The sequence below is a fragment of the Cucumis melo genome, chromosome 6 (assembly GCF_025177605.1).
Source record: "Cucumis melo cultivar AY chromosome 6, USDA_Cmelo_AY_1.0, whole genome shotgun sequence".
In the NCBI taxonomy this organism is placed as follows: Eukaryota; Viridiplantae; Streptophyta; class Magnoliopsida; order Cucurbitales; family Cucurbitaceae; genus Cucumis; species Cucumis melo.
In genome coordinates, this window is record NC_066862.1 from 3,317,982 (window position 1) to 3,340,361 (window position 22,380).

The 22,380-nt window shown below is 31.7% G+C and overlaps 3 protein-coding genes across 5 annotated transcripts; all 3 read right to left on the reverse strand.

Moving 5' to 3' along the window:
- Positions 1 to 2,932: 2,932 nt before the first annotated feature.
- Positions 2,933 to 8,917, reverse strand: LOC103483583 (casein kinase 1-like protein 10). 2 transcript variants are annotated; one of them, XM_008440282.3, is made up of 15 exons: positions 8,693 to 8,917; positions 8,120 to 8,484; positions 7,955 to 7,995; positions 7,293 to 7,362; positions 7,027 to 7,175; positions 6,854 to 6,949; positions 6,201 to 6,271; positions 5,638 to 5,699; positions 5,467 to 5,530; positions 5,293 to 5,377; positions 4,968 to 5,094; positions 4,763 to 4,836; positions 4,598 to 4,658; positions 3,708 to 3,835; positions 2,933 to 3,554 (listed from the first exon to the last, which is right to left on the reverse strand). In XM_008440282.3, the coding sequence occupies exons 2-15, from the start codon at positions 8,193 to 8,195 to the stop codon at positions 3,273 to 3,275; spliced, it is 1,386 nt and encodes a 461-aa protein (XP_008438504.1). In that variant the 5' UTR covers positions 8,196 to 8,484; positions 8,693 to 8,917; the 3' UTR covers positions 2,933 to 3,272. The 2 variants fall into 2 exon arrangements, with proteins under 2 accessions (XP_008438504.1, XP_008438505.1); XM_008440283.3 differs by having other exon boundaries at positions 8,568 to 8,896.
- Positions 8,918 to 12,854: 3,937 nt separating this feature from the next.
- Positions 12,855 to 15,201, reverse strand: LOC103483584 (uncharacterized protein At4g14342-like). 2 transcript variants are annotated; one of them, XM_008440285.3, is made up of 4 exons: positions 14,964 to 15,201; positions 13,925 to 14,010; positions 13,713 to 13,836; positions 12,855 to 13,146 (listed from the first exon to the last, which is right to left on the reverse strand). In XM_008440285.3, exons 1-4 carry the CDS (start codon positions 14,967 to 14,969, stop codon positions 13,099 to 13,101), a joined length of 264 nt encoding a protein of 87 aa, XP_008438507.1. In that variant the 5' UTR covers positions 14,970 to 15,201; the 3' UTR covers positions 12,855 to 13,098. The 2 variants fall into 2 exon arrangements, with proteins under 2 accessions (XP_008438507.1, XP_008438508.1); XM_008440286.3 differs by lacking the exon at positions 14,964 to 15,201 and having other exon boundaries at positions 13,925 to 14,016.
- Positions 15,202 to 20,991: 5,790 nt separating this feature from the next.
- LOC103483585 (protein LIGHT-DEPENDENT SHORT HYPOCOTYLS 4) lies at positions 20,992 to 21,634 on the reverse strand. Its single transcript, XM_008440287.3, has one exon. It carries the CDS (start codon positions 21,632 to 21,634, stop codon positions 21,095 to 21,097), a length of 540 nt encoding a protein of 179 aa, XP_008438509.1. The 3' UTR covers positions 20,992 to 21,094.
- Between the last annotated feature and the right edge of the window lie 746 nt (positions 21,635 to 22,380).

Below are 22,380 nucleotides of genomic sequence, written 5' to 3' on the forward strand. Positions count from 1 at the left end.
GTCGAGCCAACAAAGGATGAAGCGGAAGAAAGTGAGCCATATCAATGGCGGCGCCTGAATGGCTTCTCAAAGATGGAGGCATCGTTAAATAATCGTTAAGCGTCATTTGGGGTTCTCGAGAAGCAGAGGCTTGGCCATGGAAAAACGGCGGCCGGTGAGAGACACCGGAGCAAGGATTAGAGTGGCCTCTAAAAGAAGCAAGCTCATTCTGCAAGAAATGGTAATTGTAATGATGATTAAGAGCTTCAGAGCCAAAAATCACTTGGCCACAGAGCCCACAAGGGGCACCAAAAATTGTGTTTTGGCGAGACGGCCTGCTGGAAGACTCGCTGGAGGTGAACAACATGTCGTCGAGTGATGGGTTGGAGCCCGATTTACCAAAGGAGGAAGAATTCCATGGAAGAGACCAAGAAGGAGAGAAGGATGTGAGGAAAAACAGAGCAAACAGAGGAGGTTGAAGGAGGAAGGCCATGGTAAGTATGGGGAATAGAGATGGTGAGAAATCAAGAAGAATTATAAAGGGCAATGAAAAAGCCTAATTTTAATTTATTGCATATGTGGAGGAGGAGGTAACCTATTGAATTAAGACACCTATGCTACCAAAGATGGCCACTTTCATTCCACTAATCATATAACATTCATCTCGACTAATTTTATAAAATAATTGACTACGCTTATGAAATAAAAATTCTTCGTTTCGTACGTTTCTTATCATTTTTATTTTCCTTTTAAGTATATTGGAGTAGGAGATTTAAATTAAAAACTAGGTGATTGTAATTGAATTATGTTCGTTTTGATATTTTAATTATTATTAATATTTTTAGTATTATATTGCACACTTTCTCCTTAGATTATGCTATATTGTAGTATAGGTTAGAGAAATCAATGATATATGTCTTACTCTTAACCACATTTTGGAGACAAGGTGAGAAATTAAAAAGAATGAGAACTTTGAAATAAAATAGTTAAAAAGAAGGTGAAAAGTTAAGTATGATTTATAGAAGTAGAGAAAATGTTATTAAATCAATTATGTATTTTTAAAATCTATTCCTACCCTGATTTTTCATCTTTCTTAAGTAAAAAAAAAAAAGTGGTACTATTAATCAAATTTCAAAGGCAATTTTTTTTAAATCTTACTTTGCAATTGCTTTAACTTTTTTATTTAATTTTTGACTTAGTTTTAAAAAAATATTAGTAGATAACATCAGTAGAAGATAGATAACAAACGAGAATTTTGGAGGTAGAATAAATGTTTTTCTTATTACACAACTATTGAATGATGAGAGATCGAGCAAAACTCCCTTTAATATAGTAATGAATGTTCATAGGCTTAATTAAAAAATAACAATAAATTATTACCGAATGAGACTTAGATTAGTATTCTTGGCCGACCAAATTCTAAAAACAAACATTTATATATTCATAATAATAGTAACATATTTTCCTTTTTGAACATAAAACTCGAAAAAGGAAAATAAAACTTTAGACAGAATTTCACTAGTTATGATACACAAATAAACCGTATCATCAATAAACTTAAACAAATAGAATGAATAGATCTATGTTGTACTATAATGATTCTATTTTAAGGAAGTTTATATAGTTCTGTGAAAACTATAAGAAAGATCTACAAAACAATATGAAAAGAAAAATACAACCAATATCTCTTGAGAAAGGACCCATAAAGGCTAAACAATTATTTCTCTATGGGCCACCAACAACCAAAAGAACATCATTATGTTAAAAAGAGTACAAAGGAGCTAATAAGAATTTATAGTGTTGATACCATAAAAAATAACTCTATAGGAGCTAATAAACAAACAATGGTGTATGCTATTCCCAAAATATGAGAAACCCTTCGTTAAGAAACATAGCAAACCTATTGATTATATTGTGTTCCAAAAGATCTCTAAATCCCCAATTAAATAGCTATTCATATGTACACCTTTATTCAAGTCAACCCCTACTTTAGAGTACTGTTTATCTAATAGAACACAACCAATAATTGGATCGTGAGATTGTAGTTATCGTTGATCGGTCTTTTATTGTATCGTTAACAACCATAAACTCAGTTAAGATTATCAAAATTCTATTTTACGGTTATATGTTACTTTAAGCTTACTGTATAAAGATTTATCCCCTTTCTCATATGAATATGTTTAGACTTATTACTTGTTTGTGTGTATGTTTGCACGATCATGATTTTATTTGATAGCACTCAGTTTTATTCATGCACTTGATGCTAATGATATAACGTTTGTTTTACTTTAAATATAACATAAACTCTCTAATTATATTTTGTTTTTCACCCAAAATGTCTCAACCCATATAAGAGGTTGTTTTAACTCCTATACTAACAACTCTTCCTTCATGTAGTTGATGTGAAACGTTGGTCGCAATTCCTCCACCTCGTTCATTTGGCTGTCTATCAAATAAATAATGTCACAAGTGCATTATAAAATTTAATGGTGTGTGAAACTGATTAGTCAACCAGTCATCACATATTCTCTAAACTAAAAAAAAAAAAAGTTCAAAACTCCGAATCTCCGCCCCTGTATAAGCACTTGTAAGTTTAAATATATAAATATATATGAATGGTAGGATGAGGTTTGTTGTATATATCACCAACTAAATCTCACTTCATAGAACAATCATACAAGGATATCTTCCCTTTCTTCAATTTTCCCGTCCTTTTTTAATATTGGATTATGGCAACATATGCACGAGGCAGGTGAAGTAAAATTCCTAACATTCCTCAGCCAGAGAAATAAAAATAAAAAAGAACCACCAAAATCGATATTTGGGAACTGAAACAATTTGAACAGGCAAACATAAGTATTCTCTTCCTGAAAAGTAACATTAAATTTGCATACTGCATAAAGATACAAAAGGAATGGTAAAAATAAATGAATAGAGGACAGAAAAAAGCATGTTTGAGTTTCAGCAGGGTCCCTTCACCTGAAAGATTTTACCTGGAAGGTATATTACAACTGTCTCAAATGTATTAACAAATTCCTAGAACGAAAGAAGCACCATTGTAACCAAGAAAATCCATGGAGGTTTCGCTTTCGCTTCCAACCAATGTTTTTTGGAGATTTCATTAAATTTTATAGTGTGGACGAACTGAGCCAACTAATGATCGAGATACACATATACATGTTCAATTGATATAAAATACCATAGAGCTGGGGCATTTTACAGAAGATACATAGGGTGTTTTGTTGACCATTCACACAGTCACTACTTACCCACATTGATCTGTATCCTTTTTTTCATTTCCTCTTGCCAGTTCCAATAGACAACAGCTCAAAGCTCCGGAGTGTATCATCACGACCACCTTTTGTAGTTGAAGAACGGGTAAAAGTTGTCGTTTTGGACTCAAAACCAGGTTGAACCCTTTGGCCTGCAGATAGACGACTACTGGCTGACACCAGACGACTTGATCGGATTTCACTTGGCTCCCCAGAGGAGCTTGGTCGACTGCTTGATAGAACAGGCCTCTTTGAAATGCTTCCATTCCTATAACTACTGCGGCCCCTTTCTGAATCAGGTTGCTGTAAAGGGGAGTGGGAGAGAAAACATGTCATTTCCAAGTAAAATAAAAGGAAGCAGCAGAGTTGTATAGGAACCCAAGTTATTAAAAGTAGTAAGCAAAACTCAAGTTTGTTGAGATTATGAAAGTTGAAGATTATTGCTTGGAGCAGTACCACATCCTTGGAAGATGGTACATCATCAGATCTGTGTCTGGAATGATCACCATGCAAATGCCCACTGGCGTTCCTTCTTCCGAATGCCTCTGCTCCACCAGAGTATCTATCTCGGATATCTTGTCCCACTAGATGACATAGGAAATAACATATCAATTTGTTGAGGCTACTATTTCATCAGTTCAACTTTGTAGAATAAATTCTCTAGAAATCTTCTATAACATGAGGAGAGAGCTCTCAGACCCCAGGGTTCCAAAATGTTTCTTCCAATAAAACAAGTATATATATATATATCATAGCAGTTGAAAGAAAAAGAATCGTTCCCAAAATGATGTCAGCAGTATCTGGCAGCAATGGACTACACCAATTAGCCTCTCTTTTGCTGCCTTTTGTGTTTCCTTGTTAGTCTGTTGTGCTGTCTTGCTGTTCTCGTCTCTTAACCAAGTATTTTCATTATTTGATTTTAGTTCTTGTGGTACTTATGTTATATTTATATGTAATTAATGATGTTTACTGTTGACATTTTCTTATCCAATAAGATTCAATTTCATAAAAAAAAGAATGGAAGGAAACAGCCTAAAGGTCGGGAGTAGAGATCACCCCCACCCAAAAGAACTAATACAAAAAGGCTCTCCAATCAAGGATAACCAAAAATAACGCTGAATTCTCTCTCGCTCTCTTTTCCCCCATCCTACTGCACAACCAAAGCCACATCCCTTGTATGCATGTAGATCATTAATAATCAAAAACATATTCTAACTGATCCGAGGAAAAATGAAGTTTGACATAAGAAACCGTCTCTCCAAAGCATAGATTAGCTATAGGAGGTAATATACAGCCAATTCAGCAATTTATAGATTACCCTATCCTTCCTGAGTAAAGGAACGGACCTGGATGCTTTTCCCCTCTTTCAGCGGATGGTCCTGGGGCGTGACCTGGTTTTCCACTAGGCTGTAGAGAAGCAACAATCAAAAAGCATATTAGAAGGAATACACTTTTATTTTCCATCAGCGGTCAACTATAAATATAAGCATCCAAGCAATTAAAATACAGACTCGTGGTTTTGAACTGGAGCCAATCTGTGGATATTTGAGTATAGTCCAGTCAAATACATAGTCAAATTGATATCCTGCAACAGTGACCAGTGTGATGCCGTTAATTAAACCCCTAGATGCAGCAGTAAAAGGATTTCAATATGTACCCTGTGCGTATCAAGAATTTATTAATACAAGGACAAGAAAATCAACTATTTTAACAAACCTTCACGGATGAAAAGGTCTCGGAATAATCTCTTCAGATATGAATAATCAGGTTTATCTTCAAACCTCAGTGACCGACAATAGTGAAAGTAGGATGTAAATTCTGATGGATATGACTTGCAGAGGACCTATAAACATGCTACCATGTCAAATGGGTCCATAAAAAACTTCAAACAGATCCAATAAAAGTTGGCAAGGAACAAACTGGCATATGGCTCACACTGGTTAGTATAATCCTTCATCTGTATTCACCGTTTGTGACTTTGCCACATTTATATTTTTATAAATGTAAACGTTAGTGTGCTACAGGGAGCTAGTAATAGTACCTCTACTGGAGTAAGCATCTTCTTTTCACTGATCTTATCATATTTTTGCTTTTTAGTCCCTGCCTTCAGTCCTTGCCAAGGAAGGCTATGAAAAATATTGATGAACTCAGGTCAAAATCTGAAGTGTCAAAGAGATAACGGTAGCAAAACCAAGAATTAGGTAATATATGCAACCTTCCCCTAAGAAAATACATCAGCACATAGCCCAGTGACTCTAAATCGTCCCTCCTGCTTTGCTCTGCAGTCAAATCAAAGTTTTATATATAAGGAATCTGACGACAGTAAAAAAAGGTAATAAATAAATAAAAGGAAAAAGAATAGTCGAATGACAAACATTTTACTCACCAACTCCAAGATGAGTATTGACACTTGCATAGCGAGCAGTTCCCGTGAGATTCTTATTTTCTCTGTTACAGAGAGAGTGAGAGAACTCATCAAGGTTAATTTAGCAAAATAAGCATGAAGATCAGCTCAAAACTTCACCACAATACATGAGGAAAAGATATACCATAGATGCAAAGTTATATCACAAGAGAATCACTCAGATCCAAGTGAAAAATGTTCTAAGAAATAAACAAAAGGAAATGGATTCCCAACTCATGAAACACTTGCTTGAACGATCTACTCCATTTATCACTATATTCATTATTGCATTCTATGATAAAGAGTCGTTAGCATGGAGCAGTTTAATTGTCTGAAAGACAGAATAAGGTTAAATGACCAGCAGTTTAATTGTTTGGAAGATAGAATAAGGTTATATGACAACTGCGAACTGATAAACAATTTGAGATATATCCCCACCGACTCTACCTGTTCTTAGCTATGCACGTTTATTGACTGAAAACTGAAGCATCACGGCTCAATACAGTAGCTAGGAGTGTAAAGATAGGAAATAGTTGATAAGTTACCTGTATGGTATATGCTTGTGTGTCTGAAGATCTCTATACTTCTTCGCAAGACCATAGTCAATGATGTACACCTATTCACGGAAGCATAGTGGTTTCATTTAATAAGGTATGAACTAAAGGAATTAACATTCCAATCAGCAATCCCCTTCCCACATAAAACTCATGCAACACATTCTTCGCTGTAACTTAGAAAAATAAGTTCAGAAATGTATGAAGTCTTTCATGAGAACTAGAAAGACATTCTAGTATGCAAGAACTTAAATTGAGACCATTTTCTTTCATGCCTATATGAATAATAGCAATGAAATTCCCTGTGCATTATGACGTTGAAGCAGAAACTACTAACTTCAGGTAGGATCCAGAACTAGCATCGAACACCAACATAAATGAACCCATGGTGGGATCCAGAACTAGCAACTTCCACCAACATGAAAGTAAACTTACGTGCCGAAAAATGGTAAAGTCATATTAAGAAAAGATATTTTAATTGACATCACCAACATTATTAAATATTTAGATTCCCACCAATTGTCACAAGTCTTGGCAGAGTGGACCATTCCCTTGGAAATGCTTAGCTTCAATGTTTGGAACACTAAAGAAAAGAACTCTAGAGACGTATTATAAAGTTCAAAATGCTGTTCAATGCATTATACCTGATTAGCCTTTCGCCCCAAACCCATTAGAAAATTGTCCGGCTTTATGTCACGATGAAGGAAACCCCGTGAATGCATATATTCAACTCTGTTTATCTACAGGGGAGAGAGAAAACAAATAAGCACAGCGTAAAATAATCAGTAGGATACTACTCGAGGATTGGGAAACTAACCAACTGATCTGCCAGCATCAAAACTGACTTCAAGGACAGTTTCCGATTGCAGTAGTTGAACAAATCTTCTAGGCTTGGCCCAAGGAGATCAATAACCATGACATTGTAATCACCTTCAACTCCAAACCATTTGAGATGGGGGATACCGGCTGCACATATATATACATACAATGTATATTAGGAAAAGCGCCTACATCCCCTAGATATAATTCTAAGAAAGTACTATTAACATCACTTGGCATAAATGAACTGTAAATAAAACCTACTTCCTCCTTGAAGAAGCATGTATAGTTTTGACTCATAGTGAAGCTGTGGGTGCTTGGTCTTTGCAGATTCCTGAGGAAACCAGAATGTCATAAATGAATCGCCAAAATCTAAACCTTTATCAATGTAGAACGTTAATCAAATGGTGGATACAGTTATCCTGTATGACAATGAACGACTTAAGTATCGGACCAAATTAAATATAAAGCATAAGAATTCAGAGAGAATGCTGGTTTTTAAAGTCTTCTTTTTCCCTCTTATCCGCTCCTGGCAATGAAAGGTAAGACAAATATACATACAAACATACATACATACACCTATATATCTAAAGCATCTAAATAGAAACGTCAAATACAGAAGAAATTGAATAAGCAGCCAAAAAAATGCCTTTCATCCTTCTCTTAAATTCTGGAGACCTCAACACTCGATATGCTAATGTGATTGCTAAAGTTTCCGGCCATATTGCCCAACTTGGCGTTCAGAACAAAAGTTTTTAAGCCAAAAATCAAAATCAAGATTCGAGATGTTAGAGAACGATCGTCGTTAAAGGAAAAATTTCAATTAAATCGTTGTTTAGATCGCGACATCAGCACAAAGGAGAAAAACAAAATCTCCAAATTCCCCAGTGAATAGAAATGGAAACACAATTGAATGATCAACATACCAGCTTCACAGCCACTTCCTCTCCTGTCTGTACATTTGTACCTGACAAAACCAAAACAAAGACACCATCAATGTCCGCCATGTTCTTCATAAAAGCACGTGGATTACGAAACCAAACGAATAATTAAAAAAGAAACAGAAAAAAAAAACCACATGAGCTGCATACCCAAATAAAGTTCCCCAAATGATCCGCTACCGATCTTCCTTCCAAGCTTAAACTTCCCACCTATAATATGCTCCATGACCTAATTAACTAATCCACCAAGCTCTCCCTTGATATATCAATCAACTCAAAATTTAGTCCACCATACAAAAAAAATGCCACAAAAATGCTTCCTCTTCAGACAATTCCTTTCCCAATCCAAGTACAGCGTCGATTCTTAATTCAAATCATCAAACACTGCCTCTGAATCTCTGATCCACACCTTCCAGGCAGATGATGGAAATGATCGGAAATTCCATTAAAACGAGAAATCACGCAGAACAAACGACGAACACCATCCGTAATAAAAAGGTGAGAACACACATTCCCTGTACATAGAAATGGAAGTTTAAAATCTGGGAAAGGTATGAAAACGAATGAAAAAAAAGGTAGATAAATGAAATGCAATTACATGTGGAGAGGAAAATGATAAGAACAAGAATGAGGTTGGAAATGGGAAAATATTATAAGGGGAATGTGATGGGAAAAAAGAAAAAGAAAAAGAAAAAAAGAGAAAAGAAGGTTAAGAAAATATACTGAGATTGAGATCTTCGGATCTGAGTTTTTGGAGAAAGATGAAGTTTGTTGGGGGAATTAGAGGAGAATATTTGGTGGATTTTGACGGAGTGAAGAAAAGGAAGCGAGAAAATGAAGGAAAATGGATGAGAAACAAAAGTTGGATGATTGGGGGAAGGAGAAGGGGAAGGGGAAGGGGAAGACAAAGACGAGGTGAGGTGATATTGTTTTTCTCTTTTTTATTTTAATAATTAATTATCGCCCCAAAAATAATATATATAAAAAATAATAATAACCTTTTTTATTTTAATTTAATTAATTTTCCATTTACAATATTTATTTTTTTCTTTTATTATAATTAAAATACGCGCAATCAGGTGTGGATGCACCTATGATCCGAGTTCTGCTATCGGTTTAAAACAAGCCACGTGTCGGCATGATCGTTGCCTAAATCAAAATAAATTACACGCGTGTAGAGAAAGATTTTCTCCCCCTTTTTTTAACTTGTAAGCTAGATTAATACGCGTGTAAATATTCTATTTTTCCTTTTTTGGAAAATAATAAAAGAAAGGACCATAAAATTTTGCTTTTTTTTAAAAAAAAAATTGTTTTTTTAACTTAATAAAAAATATTGTACCATTCTTTTTATTTACTATAAGATTTTAATTCTATTTAAGTGTTCCAAGTGAAGTTTTTTTTATTAGTGAGAAAATGTATTCTTCTATGTTTTTTACAAACTATCGAACATGCATATGTATCTCGTTGATATGACTACATGCAAAAAAAAAAATGATGTTGGAGTTAATGTTTTCATAAGATTTTTAAGTTTTGAAAAAGTTGTTTCAACGACTAACTTTTTGTTAATCAATTTAAATTATGCAAAATATGATTAATAATGGAATTGAAGAACATTACTTTCTCTTAAAACTAATGGATGAGCATACCGGAATTGAATATTAGCCTAATTTGATGAAAATGGAAGCTTATGGTGAAAAATAATACAATGTGATAATTTTTTGGGAAAATTAATCTAAATTTATTGTTATTAATTTTTTTTCTATAAAGGAAAAAATATTCAAAAATTGTTCGTAATTGTATTTATTGGTAAAAAAATAAAAATGCAAAAATAAGAATCAAGTAGACATAAATACATTGAATTGATCGCATAACGATATCTCTTTTATTATTGGCATTATTAATTTCTAACCCAAAACAAAAACAAATTATATAACTATCGAAGAAATGGAATGGATGCATATAATATATTAATTAACATTGAAAAAATCGTTGAAAATAACATATTTGTCCTTTTTAAATGTATATAGCAAAAAGTAGTTCAGATGTTGTGTGCTACGTTGTTAGAGCACCAATAAATAATTTATAAAGTTGTTGAAAATGAAATGATAATTAATATTGAACAAACATATATAATGATATCAAGTGTTGTAATTAAGAGAGGAAAGCTAGGTGTTGGTTGAAAGGAAAGTATATGCCTATCATGTTTTAAAAGAATCCATGAAAGAATCAGCTCACCATCTTAATAAAATCAATCACTTGGACTTGTGTTTGATAAGTAATTATTAGATAAGAGATCATCATAGTAGTGCAAATAATTCAATTTAAATAATTTCCTGATTATAAGGCTATTCTTTTTTTTTTTTTTTCTTTTTCTTTCTTTCTTTTGTTTTTTAAATGTCTTTGACTTGAATTTTGTTTTCGCTCTTTTAAAAAGATAAGAAAACTTGGAGTGAAGACACTGCATATAATTTTGATTTTACATGTAATTTTTTTTCTTTTTATCAATTTCAATGATTGAGAGGTTGAAAATATAGAAGGGAGATGGAACCTTTTTTTTTTTACACCATTTCCATGCTGGGTTCTTTTTTTTTTTTTTTTTGTTCTAAATGTAAATTTGATTTAATTACAACAATTTAATCTATGAATTTAACGTTGTAGCTCAATTGACCTGTGAAAACGTCAACGACCAAAAGATCTTTAGAGTTCTGGGTAGATATTATAAATCAGTTGAACTTGTGTTTGATAAGTATAGTTGGTAATTACAATTGTAGACACCTTCAAACTTATTCAAAATTTTAAATAGGACCATCAAACTTACATAATTGTATAAATTATATTTGATTATATAAGTTTGTGAATTCAATTTTTATTATTTGTGGTTCTAATTTTTAGAATTATTGTAAGTTTGAGATTCAAATTTTAACACTTTTATAAGTTTATACACCATATTGTTACTTTTGAAAGCTTGAAAGTGTAATTGGAACTATTTGCCCTAAAAGCTTTGAAATCTAAGGGAGAAAAAAGTTGCATATGAAGTGATGATGGAGGAGTCAAAGACAGCAAGTGATAGTTAAGGGACCAGAGAGGGGTTGGTCCCTCCCTCACAGCAGAATCCAAAGAAATGGACATCACCTATCAGAACATTTTTGACAAACAAAAGAAAAAAGCATCCTCAATTTTCACTATAGAATATGAATGTAAGAGAACAAAAGGCCAGAATGGAATGCCTTTATCAATCATAGAGGAAGATGAAAGTAGAGCTTGCTTTAACCACACAAAATCACTGTCCATTTCAAGGTTTAACTTAATTGCAATGTCATGAATCTCCCTTAGGGGAGTCTTTCATAACAATAGTTTATACGTTTGAAACTTTAAAATCAAATTAATATCTAAGTCAAACACGCGAAAAAGGGAGTATTGAAAAGATATTAAATGATTCAATTCCTCATAACCTTTAGTGTGAATGTTTTAAGATTCAATCATGTAAAAAATGGAAGATAAACATTCCAATGTTTAAATCAGCACTAATATAGAGTTCATTGAACGAAGTCCAACGCTCAAATTAGATGCTGAAAATGAAGATGAGATCAAAATTCACTATACTAGGTCAGTCTATTTCGTACAAGAATTATGATTGAAATGAAATTCTTCTCCAGTAAAAAGTTTGAAATAGGCTACGATTTACATGGACAATATTATAACTAACTAAAAATTCTTCACTGGTAAAAAGTTTCAAATATGTTACGATTCACAAAGTTAATACCATGAGTTAAGAATGTCTACTCCATGTCATACATCATCGAGTATAGGTTCATAAAGGTATGTAGATGCAGTCCTAGGTTACATGATAGCATGTGATCATAATATAGGTCCAACTATGTATGGGTAGCCATGCCGACAAAAATTGCTCAATTATGTGGTTCAGTCTTGAGTTAATGTTTGTCTGTTGCATGACAATTTCATTTTACTACATGTTTCCTCAGTATTTTTTAGGGTATATTCTCAGCCAGTTCGATAATGATAAAAACTAGGATGGATAAACCTGATTTAGCTCAATTTAATTGGTCAAAATCTTGGGTAAGTGTCAAAATTAGGATCGAACTAGTTGCTTTCCCACTACCCATGAATCTCAAAATAAGTAAACTATTGGGAGTCTACATTAGTCTATTAGCAATTGGCCTAGCGTTATTGCAATTTCCTGATATGAACAAATATGAATAGCTTCAAAGAAATCTGAAAGCGTACCTTTGTCAGACTGATAGCATGTGTGCTTGCATTTTCCAGTACATGAACCGTAGCTTTCGTTAGTGAAGGGACAAATAAAACGTTGAAACCAGTTGGACATTAAATGATGTATCAAATTGGCACAGGCCAATGCTGGACCCACATGTCATCTTGTTGACCCTTCACTTGAATCTGCTTTCCATTTTGTAGATGCACACCAAAGAACTGATGGGCAAGAGCCTTAGATTAGGAGAGACACCATCTTGCCAAGCTAAAAGCTTCCTCAAAGTTAAAGTTGGAAGCAGTTGAGTGAGCAAGTGACTTGATGGTCCTCCTCCTCTCTTTCAATACCATGCTGAACATGGGAATTTTTTCATCACCATGGACCAAATAAACAAGAGAACCCACTCGTATTAATTAGCAAGGGACATATCACATAATTCCATTGTGGTCCTGTAACAAGTAATCTCAGTAGGTAGAGATTAATTCCAGAAATTGTGAAACCGACTTAGAATAATAATTAACTGACTGAACCAAATCCAGCATCCGTAGCTATCAAATTAAGTTCATGTTCTTGTCGACAAAAAGACAAAAACAATTAACACTTAGTTCAAGGTGAAGCAGAATTATACATCAACAAATGGAAGAGTTCTCCAGACTATAACCGAAATAGACCTTTTACTTGAAATAAATGATGAGAATGATAGATTACAGTATATAGTCCTGTAGATTAGTTGGAAACTGATTCTTCATCAAACAAGAGCATTACAAGATAAAATAGTTCGCATTTCCCATTAGTCACTTTGTAGCAGAGTTATCTAACAAAAGAAAATGCTCTTTGAGCCCACATAACGATCCAGAGTTTACAACTCTAATTACGGTACGACCTCATAACATCTCAAATCTCAATCATCTTCCCTTTCTGGAGGGAGGCCGCAAGGTAACAGCATTTTCTGCAAAAGGAACAAAAAGCGAAAAAGGATGTTAAGAGTTACCTTTCTTTATCTAATTAAGTTGTAAATGAGATCCAGGAGAAACTATGGGGAAAATTTCCATCACTTATTAAGAACGAAATCTAGTACATGATGGGCACAACTCCACATTTAAAAAGTGGTAGGACCAATTTATTCTAGACACTGCAAGTTATGAAGAATGAAATTACTTGAACTACTTATCGAGTTAAAAAAAAAAAAAAAAAAAAAAAAAAAAAGCCACATTGAAACTAAAAACTGAAAAATTGAAAGGATCAACTCACCTAACAGTCAAAATGAAAATTACTAGGACATGAAAATAGGAAGCACGCTTTATATGGGTGGAGAGCAGGTGAAAGTAAATAACCATCAGGTATAATGAATGTATGCAGAAACCTCAACAATCATTGGCCCGAAAAAAGTATGAAGAGAATACCCATCTTTAATCTTTCTTCCTTTTGTTCTTTTTCAATTCTCAACTTTTTTTTTTTAACTTGCCAGGGAAAAAAACAAATAAAAACAACAAAATGTAATGACAATGTATCAACCTGCATAAAATTGTAGTGTTCCCTTCCAATGGATTCATTTTCTGCTATAGCAAAGTAAGCTAGAATGGGATAATGTCCAACATATGATGCATAGCTATCGCGCTGAATGTTCACGGCCCATTCACTGTACACACAGAGATATGAACTGAGGTTTACAAACTACCATGCAAAGCAATAAAAGTTGAAGGCTCCAAAGGAATAAGGAAACTAACAATCTATTTAAGTCAGCATGCCCAGTTCCCACATATTTAGCCTGCAGGTGCTCAAGCTGGGAATTAATGTTAAATCTATCGCTGGCCTGCATTGGATATCAGAAACCAATATTAGCGCCCACTTAGCCAACCTCCAGCAAAGACAGGAAGCCATGATCGGACTTAGATTTAAACAATGGATTGCTAATTCAGAGGTTATCGCCAGTGTTTTAAAAAACCCGCCCAGGTACACGCCTAGGCCCTAGGCGCAAGTCTGGCACCTTGTCTTGAAATGGTGAGGTGCACAAAATAAGGCACACACCTTACGTTAGGCCCCAAGAGCCAAAGTCCTGGGTCTTTTTCATTATTTTGTTAAAAAATAACAATACTTAGGGTTTTCCTTCTTTATTAACTTAAAGATCAAAATTCTTTGCGTTTAATTTTTTTGTCTTCACACTCTCACTTCAATTATGCTTTATATATGAAAATTCATCCATTTTTGCTCCTGTGAGCTTAACTCTCAAAAGACTATTGCGCCTTGAGCTTCAAGAAAATAAAAAACACTCGTTATCACTGCATATGACACTAAAAACCATCCGAATAAAATTAGGAAAACAACTTAAACAAACTAAGGGCTCAAAACGGGTATCCTTTCCTAGGAATCAAAGGATTTTTAAAGGAACGTATGTCATTCCCGTTCTTGGTTGTTCACTTCAAGCAGAGCTGATTTTCATGATTGCATCATAGTAAAATAACTCGTATTCTTCATATGGCAACTAAAAATAAACAATCTTAAACGCTAATCAAATGTATGAATAAATGGAATTACTCAATTCCTAGAATTCAATATCAAAATTCAGAGCAAAGAAAAACCTCCTATCAACTATATGGAAGAATCGAATGTAAGTACGAACAAAAATATAAATCATCATGCACATTCAGAAAATAAATTGCGTTGAGTTCTAGGGTTTTGGAATTACTGCTGAAATGAATTAACAAAAATTGGGAATACAGGCGTAGATGACAAATAAAACAAGAGATTTGAAATCGAAAAGCGCACCTGCATGTTCGAATTGGGGAAGAACCGATAGGAGTAGAAAAATGGCGCGATCCGATTCTTAAATTCACTACAGAACGAGCAAGGTCACATAAGACACCGTCAAAATTCTACGTACTTCTTTTATCCAAAAAATAATAAATATATAGATAATATTATCTTTTTGACCTTTCAAAAATATTTTAAAATTATGTTTGAAATAAAATCTGTTGATATATCAAACAAAGTTGAAACGTGTAGAAATGCAAGTGAGACTTGAAATAAAGTATTGGATTGTGACGTTATTATAGGTTATTGTCACATTCTACGATATTCTTCCTTTCAAATTTTCTTTCACATTCTAATAGTTTTTTTTTTCTTCTTTTTGGTATTTATACAAAGATGCTATTCTTGAAGATACCGATTTTAAACCATGTGTGTCACACGTATATGTAATTTTTTTAAATAGTTGAGATATAGTTTTTATTATTTTAAAATAGATTTTAATCGGTTATAGTTTATTTAGTATATTATAAAATTTGAAAGATTATTGATTTAATTTTAATTATTTTCAAAGTTTAAAAGAGACCCTAATAATAATAATAAAAAAAAATTAAAGGAATTATCTATTACTTTTTCAAGTAAACTATTTTTTATTTTCCGTTTTCTTTCTTTCTTTCTTTCGAAATGGGGTTACTCGGTCCACTGGTTAATTGGGCCTAAAAGATGGGCCCAATCCGGAAACATTGTTCGAGATGTGACAACATTCCGTCGCGTTCTAGGCCCAACAGCGATCCAAGGGAAAAACAGGAAAAAAGAAACTAAATTTGAATTACATCGAGGTTAAAGTCAAAGGTATTTGTTTGTAGAAGAAGTCAAAACGTATTTCACTATGGTTTCCTCGGAAGACTTTTTAGGCTAAATATACTTCATTTATTTATACTATAAATATTTTTTCATAAAGTATCAGTAAACAAATATCGTTTATTTATAAAAGTCATTATAGTGTTCGATGAAAAATCTATTAAAATAGACTTTTTACGTATTCTGGGTGCAAACTCTAATAAATAATTATTTTATTGTTGTTTTCTTTTGAACTTTTTAAGTTTTTATATTTTTGGGAATTTGTAAACCCTTTTTCCTTTTTGTAGTTTTCAAAATTTATATTTGTTCTTTCAAAAGACGGTTGAAAATTGATCAAAAATAAAATGAATTTATGGATGGAAGTAGGATAAAAATACTAAAAACTAAGATTAGATGGGACCTTATAGAAAATAAAGTCTTGTACTAAAATGTCTTCTAAATTATTGTGCTTATATATATATAACTTTGACACATTATATTATGGGTCTACTCTACGTGATTTCTAAGCATATACTAAAGGTTGAAAATGCCACAAATTTCTTTACATTAGGTTAAAATTAAAACTCATTGTTTGTCTATCAAGTTTCACACCATATTATGTAATTAAGCCACAAATTAAAATATAATCACAAGTACAAACATAAGAAGAAAGAAGAACAATGATAATTACAATTACAAATACCCTATAATCACAATCAAATATATTTGATAAAATGTTCAAATGCAACAAAAGCTCAAGTTCCAACAATATACTTTGTTCAAGGTTATTCAGCATATTTTTCTCTTTGTTTAAGGGTATATCTTGAGAAAATGAATAAGAAAAATGGTTGTCTTTTTCATGGCGGCCTTGGCTACATTTTCACTCGTTTCTTTATTTCTTTGTATTGAATGTGTGTTACAATTAAAAGATATTTACATTTTACATTGTATGTATCTCTATAACATTATTATTGTTTGTTGCAAAAAATGTGTATATAACAATATTTAGTAAACTCATGTCCTTGAGAAAAAAATAATTGTTGTAAAAAATAATTTTGATGAGTCCTAGACCTAATCAAACATCTTCGGTATGATTGTTGCTTAGGTTAGAAACAAGTTTTTTTACACAGGATACGTATCATCCGTTAGGTTAAAAGGTCATAAGATAGATTCAAATGTATCTTTAAGGCATTATACCTAAAACACATGATTAATGATTAAAGGAAGAGATATGGATGTTTTGATATCGACACATATCAATGCATATCTTCCACACTTTAATGTTCCAAATGATTCTTTGATTTTATGGTAAATTTATTTTTAATTTTATCTTTTTGTAATATATATAATTATAAAAGACACACCCTCTTTCACTACTTTTTAAATTAATATAATCCTACTTAAGGTTAATGGAATTAAAGTATGTAGGATGTCAAGAGTTGGAATATATGCAAATGATTTTTCATTTACATTTTAGAAATTAGTTATAAATTGAATATCTTATTAATTCTAATTAATTAACAATATAAATGTAAAGACTTGAAATTTGAAAAGTTTTTGTAACATTTTTTTCTACTATATAAAAGGTTTCCTTGACTTTTTCTACCAACATTGTTATTGAGAAATTTGGATCCATCCAATGGATTGTACAATGGGATAAGATTGGTATGTCGATCATTTAGTAAAAATATTATACATGCTGAAATAACAATAAGTGATCATGCAGGAAAAAAAATTCCACGAATACTATTAAGCCCACCAAATGACAATGAATATTCATTCAAGTTCAAGAGAAAACAATTTCTCATTCATTTTATGCTTTGCAATGACAATTAACAAAGCACAAGGACAAACAATTCCTAACGTTGGAATATATCTTCTTGAAAAATATGTTTTCTCATGGATAACTTTATATGTTGCACTATGTAGAGGAATTTCAATCAAGACAACAAAAGTTTAGATCAAGCCCATAGGTAACAATAAGTTACTTTCAAATCGTACAAAAAAAATTGTTTATAAAGAAATCATTTTTTGATATATGCAAGTTTTACGTTTAAATTATTATAATTTAATTTAACTATTGTAACTTCTTCTCATGTACGTCTAATTCTATTAGATTTTAAATTTCGTATCTTTAAATTTAGTACAACCATGCAATATTTACTATAATCTAAAGCTACGCAATATACATATCATGTGTCGATATAATATAAGCAACATAATTTATAAGGAGGTAGAATATTTTATTTAATTTATTAAGTTAACTAACTCTTACTTCTACATTTAAGTAAAACCAAGATTTCGATATGAGCAAATTTATTTTAAAGTTTATATATCTTCTCTATGCCCATAAAACTAGTGATCAAAACTAAAATCTTAGGTAAATAAGCTGAAGAAGGGTTCGTTGAATGTGCAATATTATGAATAGAGTTCTCGAAAACATGAACAGGGTTGGATTATATGATCACTTGCAAGTTTTTTCCCAAGAAATTTGCAGTTGCAACACTAAATTTGATGATGTTCAAGTTTCAATTCAATGGCCTTTTCACAACATTCATAACTCAAATTAGTAAGACATACTACGAAAAGATTTCCACTTGCGTGAGGGTTTTTTTGGGCTAAGAGAGAGCCTCCAACAATTGCTTTTAACAAGGAAAATTAAACTTTGTCAAAAATAGGGTTTAGAAAACAAAGTTTGACGAAAACTTAAAATTTAAAAACTTTGATTTCAAAAAAAAATATGCTTAAAATTAAAATGTGCTTTTTAGAAAATGTAAAATACATACCCAAACAAATGTAGGAAAAACAAGGCTAATATAGGTTTCAAAAATCAAAGTTACCTACAAGTAAAATTATCGAACACAACTTAAACTTTGATGGTATGTTTGGGGAAGGGCTATAAAGGAGAGTGTTAGGTTATGTAATCTAAGAAAAAGGGTTATCATAACACTAGTTTTACCCGCTCAACCATTCCTTAACTCTTCCTCAATTCTTCCTCAACTCTTCTTTAATTTTTTTTTTTTCATTTATAATTTTTATACTGATGTGTTTTGTTAATTAAAATATTTTTATTTTAAAAATACAGCTTAATTTTTAAGTTGTAAATTTGGTACAGTTTCATTATTAAAATTTCATTTCTTTACTCTTGAATTAGGTAGTTTATTGTGATTATACGACAATTAAATTTTTAATTTAATCAACTTCATGTTTGAATTCATATCAATATATTTGTGGAATTAAAATTTTGATATCAATCTCAACCTCATTGTATTTTGTTAATTAGCTTAAATATCTAAGGAATGTCAACTCAATAAAAAAAATGGTAAAATTTTAATAAACTACCATAAATTGATTACAACAATTATCAAACTATAAGGACTATTTGATTAAATTAAAAATTAGTAAGGCTGTAATTTCAACAAACCTATTATTCAGAGGTGGTTTGTCTATATTTTCCCACTTTCGTAATGTTATTTTGGTTATTAAATTAAGCTTGGTTAAATTAACATAACAAATCTTTTGTTACAGAGATGAAGGTTCATGAATTTTTCACCCAATAATTACTACAAAATGACTAAAATAAATATTTTGAAAGTATATAAGTCACTATTAAAAAGAATAAAAATTAGTTAATATTTTAAAAGTAGACTAAAATAAATAAACTGAAAAGAAACCTAAAACTAGATTGCAATTTTCCACTAAAAAAAACAAAACTAAAATTAGTAAAAGTCTTGATTGCTATTTTATGTTTCGTACTTCTTGTATTTCTAATTGTTATTTGCACTTATTTACATGTTTACAAGTAGTGTATCACATCTATAAAAACCAATTTATTGAAATGTAACGAATCCTAATGTTGAAAATGAACTTCGTAGTTAAATAAATTAAGACAAATTGTTATAAGAAAACTAGGACAATTTAGTAAATTAAATATATGAAATTCATGTATTCGATTTAAAATATGAATTTTTTTAAAATTACAATTATTTAAAGAAGGTTAAAAAGGAATGTCATATTTAAAGAAATTAAGGCAAATTTTTTACGAAAACTTTGACGATTTGGTAAATTAAAAATACGATTTTGTATATTGAATTTATAATGAATTAAAAATAAATATATAAAAAAAAAAAAAATCCATAATGCTACCTACCTAACTCTTCCTCAAAAACATCTTATCATAATATTTCTTTCATAACATTTCCCCCAAACACATTTTATCATAATCTTAACCCCTATAATCCAACCCTTCTTCCAAACAACTCCTTACATCTTACCTTTGAACAATTTTTAGAAAGAAAGTTTTAATGACGATGTTTTAATAAGCAAGTAGGTCTACAAAAGTCTACGTACAACTGGAGGTGGTGAACTTTTGGACTTTGATATCATATCAATATTATGTAATAATATTATTGAATAATTAACATTACTTTAAAATACAAATTACAAAATAAATAGTCTCCAACAAACTAAATAAAAAAAAGTAAACAAACATGAGGAAAATGTTTACGGAATCTATTAACATTGACTTTATATTATCAATTTCAAAATTAAAAGTTTGATATTTTAAACAAAGAAAAAAAAAAACTTCTCCCACAGATATAATATACAACACAATTCAAAGACATGATCCTGTGGTTGATACCACTTGATTTTTGTGCCACCAAAATTCGACAAAATTGACTCAAGTTCCCAAATAATTTAGAAATATGAAATAATCCACTTTTTTATAAATTTTTCTCTTATGATATTGAAAGTACAAACTAATTATATATATATCTCTCTTTTTGAAGAAAAAAAAAACCTTTCAATATTATATGTAAATTGTTTGAGAATTTCCATGCCCTATAAATTCTTATTGATTTTAATTGATTGCTAATTTCCAAGTTTACTTCTTCCCTCTCAAGTTTTAACTTAAAAATAATAATATAAAAATCAATTAAGAAAATTTAGAGTACTGAAATTATTTTTATGGTGTCTCCATTCTTTGTTTTGCTACAAAATGTGAGATCAATGAAACGAGTAAATAATAAATAAATAAAATTGAATAATACGTTAGAGAGTAATATGAAATACATTAGTATTAAGAAAAAATCTGTCCGATGTCACAGTCATTCTTAGATAAAATTAATTAGTACTTCTCAAACTTCGTAACTAAAAATACATTTTCTCCCTTAAAATATGTTTGATAATTTCAAAAACACTACACGACATTCATGTGGAGAGAGAATGAAAAATAATACTAAATATATATAATATTTTATATCATTCTTACCATATGGTAAATGAAAAAGCTTTTAATTTAGTTATATAGTTTATAACTTCAACTGACTTATTGTACTTTCACTACAACTGCTAGCAGCCGAGCGCGGCGGCGGCGGCGGCAGACCCAACGGCCTCTTCCGCTTCTTCTTTTGGTAACTAATCCCTCTAGCCTTAGCCTGCAAATCTCGAACCTCACGCAAATAAACACGCACAGGCCGAGCCCCAAAAGGGTTGGTCTCAGCATTCCCACCGTGCTCCTCGTAAGCAGCCCGAAGGCGGCCCACGAGTGCGTCAAGGCTGCCCCAGGCTTGGCGCAATGGGCAGGTGCATGGACCGGAAGGGCTCGGGTGGCCGAAGAAAGGGCAGAGATTGGAATGGATCTTGGTCTTGCCAAATTGGTCGAGGTAGCGGAGGAACTCGACGACGTGGGCGCCGGTGCAGCGAGCCAAGGCTAAGGGTGGGGTGTGGTTGGTTATGTAATGGCCGAAGGAGGTCCAGTCGCGGCGCTTTTGGTTCTCGTAGCGGCTGAGAGTTGTGGAAGAGGAGGATGGTGTGGGTTCGATAACGGTGTCGTTTTGAAGTGAATCCATAAAAAAAAAGAAAATAATAAGAGGTTAAATTGAAGGTTTGAGAACGATGAGATTTTAAGAAGGAAAAAGATTGAATGAGGGGTAATTTGGGAAATTTGATTGATTAGAATAATTTAAAATTTTTAAAAACTCTCTTAAATTAAATACTTTATTTTATTATGAATTATATAAATATAAATACCATTTAAAACACATACTTGAAATGGATTTGTCCTTGTACGACGTCGGTTTTCCCGAAATATTCCTTTCTCCGGTCGGTGTTTGTTTTCCCATTTCAATTACGGTGAAAAAAAAATTTTGTCCTTTGAGAATTTTCATCATATGGATTAAATTGTTAAAAGAAATTCAATTATAACTAATTAATTGATATTCTTTAAAAATCACTAATTAATTTTTGAAATATAATTTGTGATATGGCAAACTATTCTTACTTTCTTTTTAGAATTCTTTACAAGGATGGGACATATAAAAATGAACCCAAGTATTGTTGTAAAAAAATACTTTTAACATTTACATTTGTCTAAAAAAATTACTCATATTAAATTACTCACGCAGTTTGTTTGTGTTTTAAATCTATTAAAATGTATTAATGGAAATAGAGATATTAAATTACTCACGGAGTTTGTTGGTGTTTTAAATCTATTAAAATGTATTAATGGAAATAGAGACTTGAAATTGTATAGTGGTGACACTTTAGTATATGACGATATCTGTATTTCATAGCATTGTTTTAGGTCTTAATTTTT

What these genes read in the sequence shown, in the direction of transcription:
- LOC103483583 (XM_008440282.3), bottom strand. Translation starts at nt 8,195, where the DNA reads ATGGAGCATATTATAGGTGGGAAGTTTAAGCTTGGAAGGAAGATCGGT. An exon ending in ATTTGGGGAACTTTATTTGG is followed by an intron (nt 7,996 to 8,119) that starts GTATGCAGCTCA and finishes TGGTTTTGTCAG; the next exon opens with GTACAAATGTACAGACAGGA. An exon ending in AGGAAGTGGCTGTGAAGCTG is followed by an intron (nt 7,363 to 7,954) that starts GTATGTTGATCA and finishes TGGTTTCCTCAG; the next exon opens with GAATCTGCAAAGACCAAGCA.
- LOC103483584 (XM_008440285.3), bottom strand. An exon ending in CATGCTGACTTAAATAGATT is followed by an intron (nt 13,837 to 13,924) that starts GTTAGTTTCCTT and finishes CTGTGTGTACAG; the next exon opens with TGAATGGGCCGTGAACATTC. An exon ending in AACACTACAATTTTATGCAG is followed by an intron (nt 13,147 to 13,712) that starts GTTGATACATTG and finishes TTCCTTTTGCAG; the next exon opens with AAAATGCTGTTACCTTGCGG.
- LOC103483585 (XM_008440287.3), bottom strand. Translation starts at nt 21,634, where the DNA reads ATGGATTCACTTCAAAACGACACCGTTATCGAACCCACACCATCCTCC.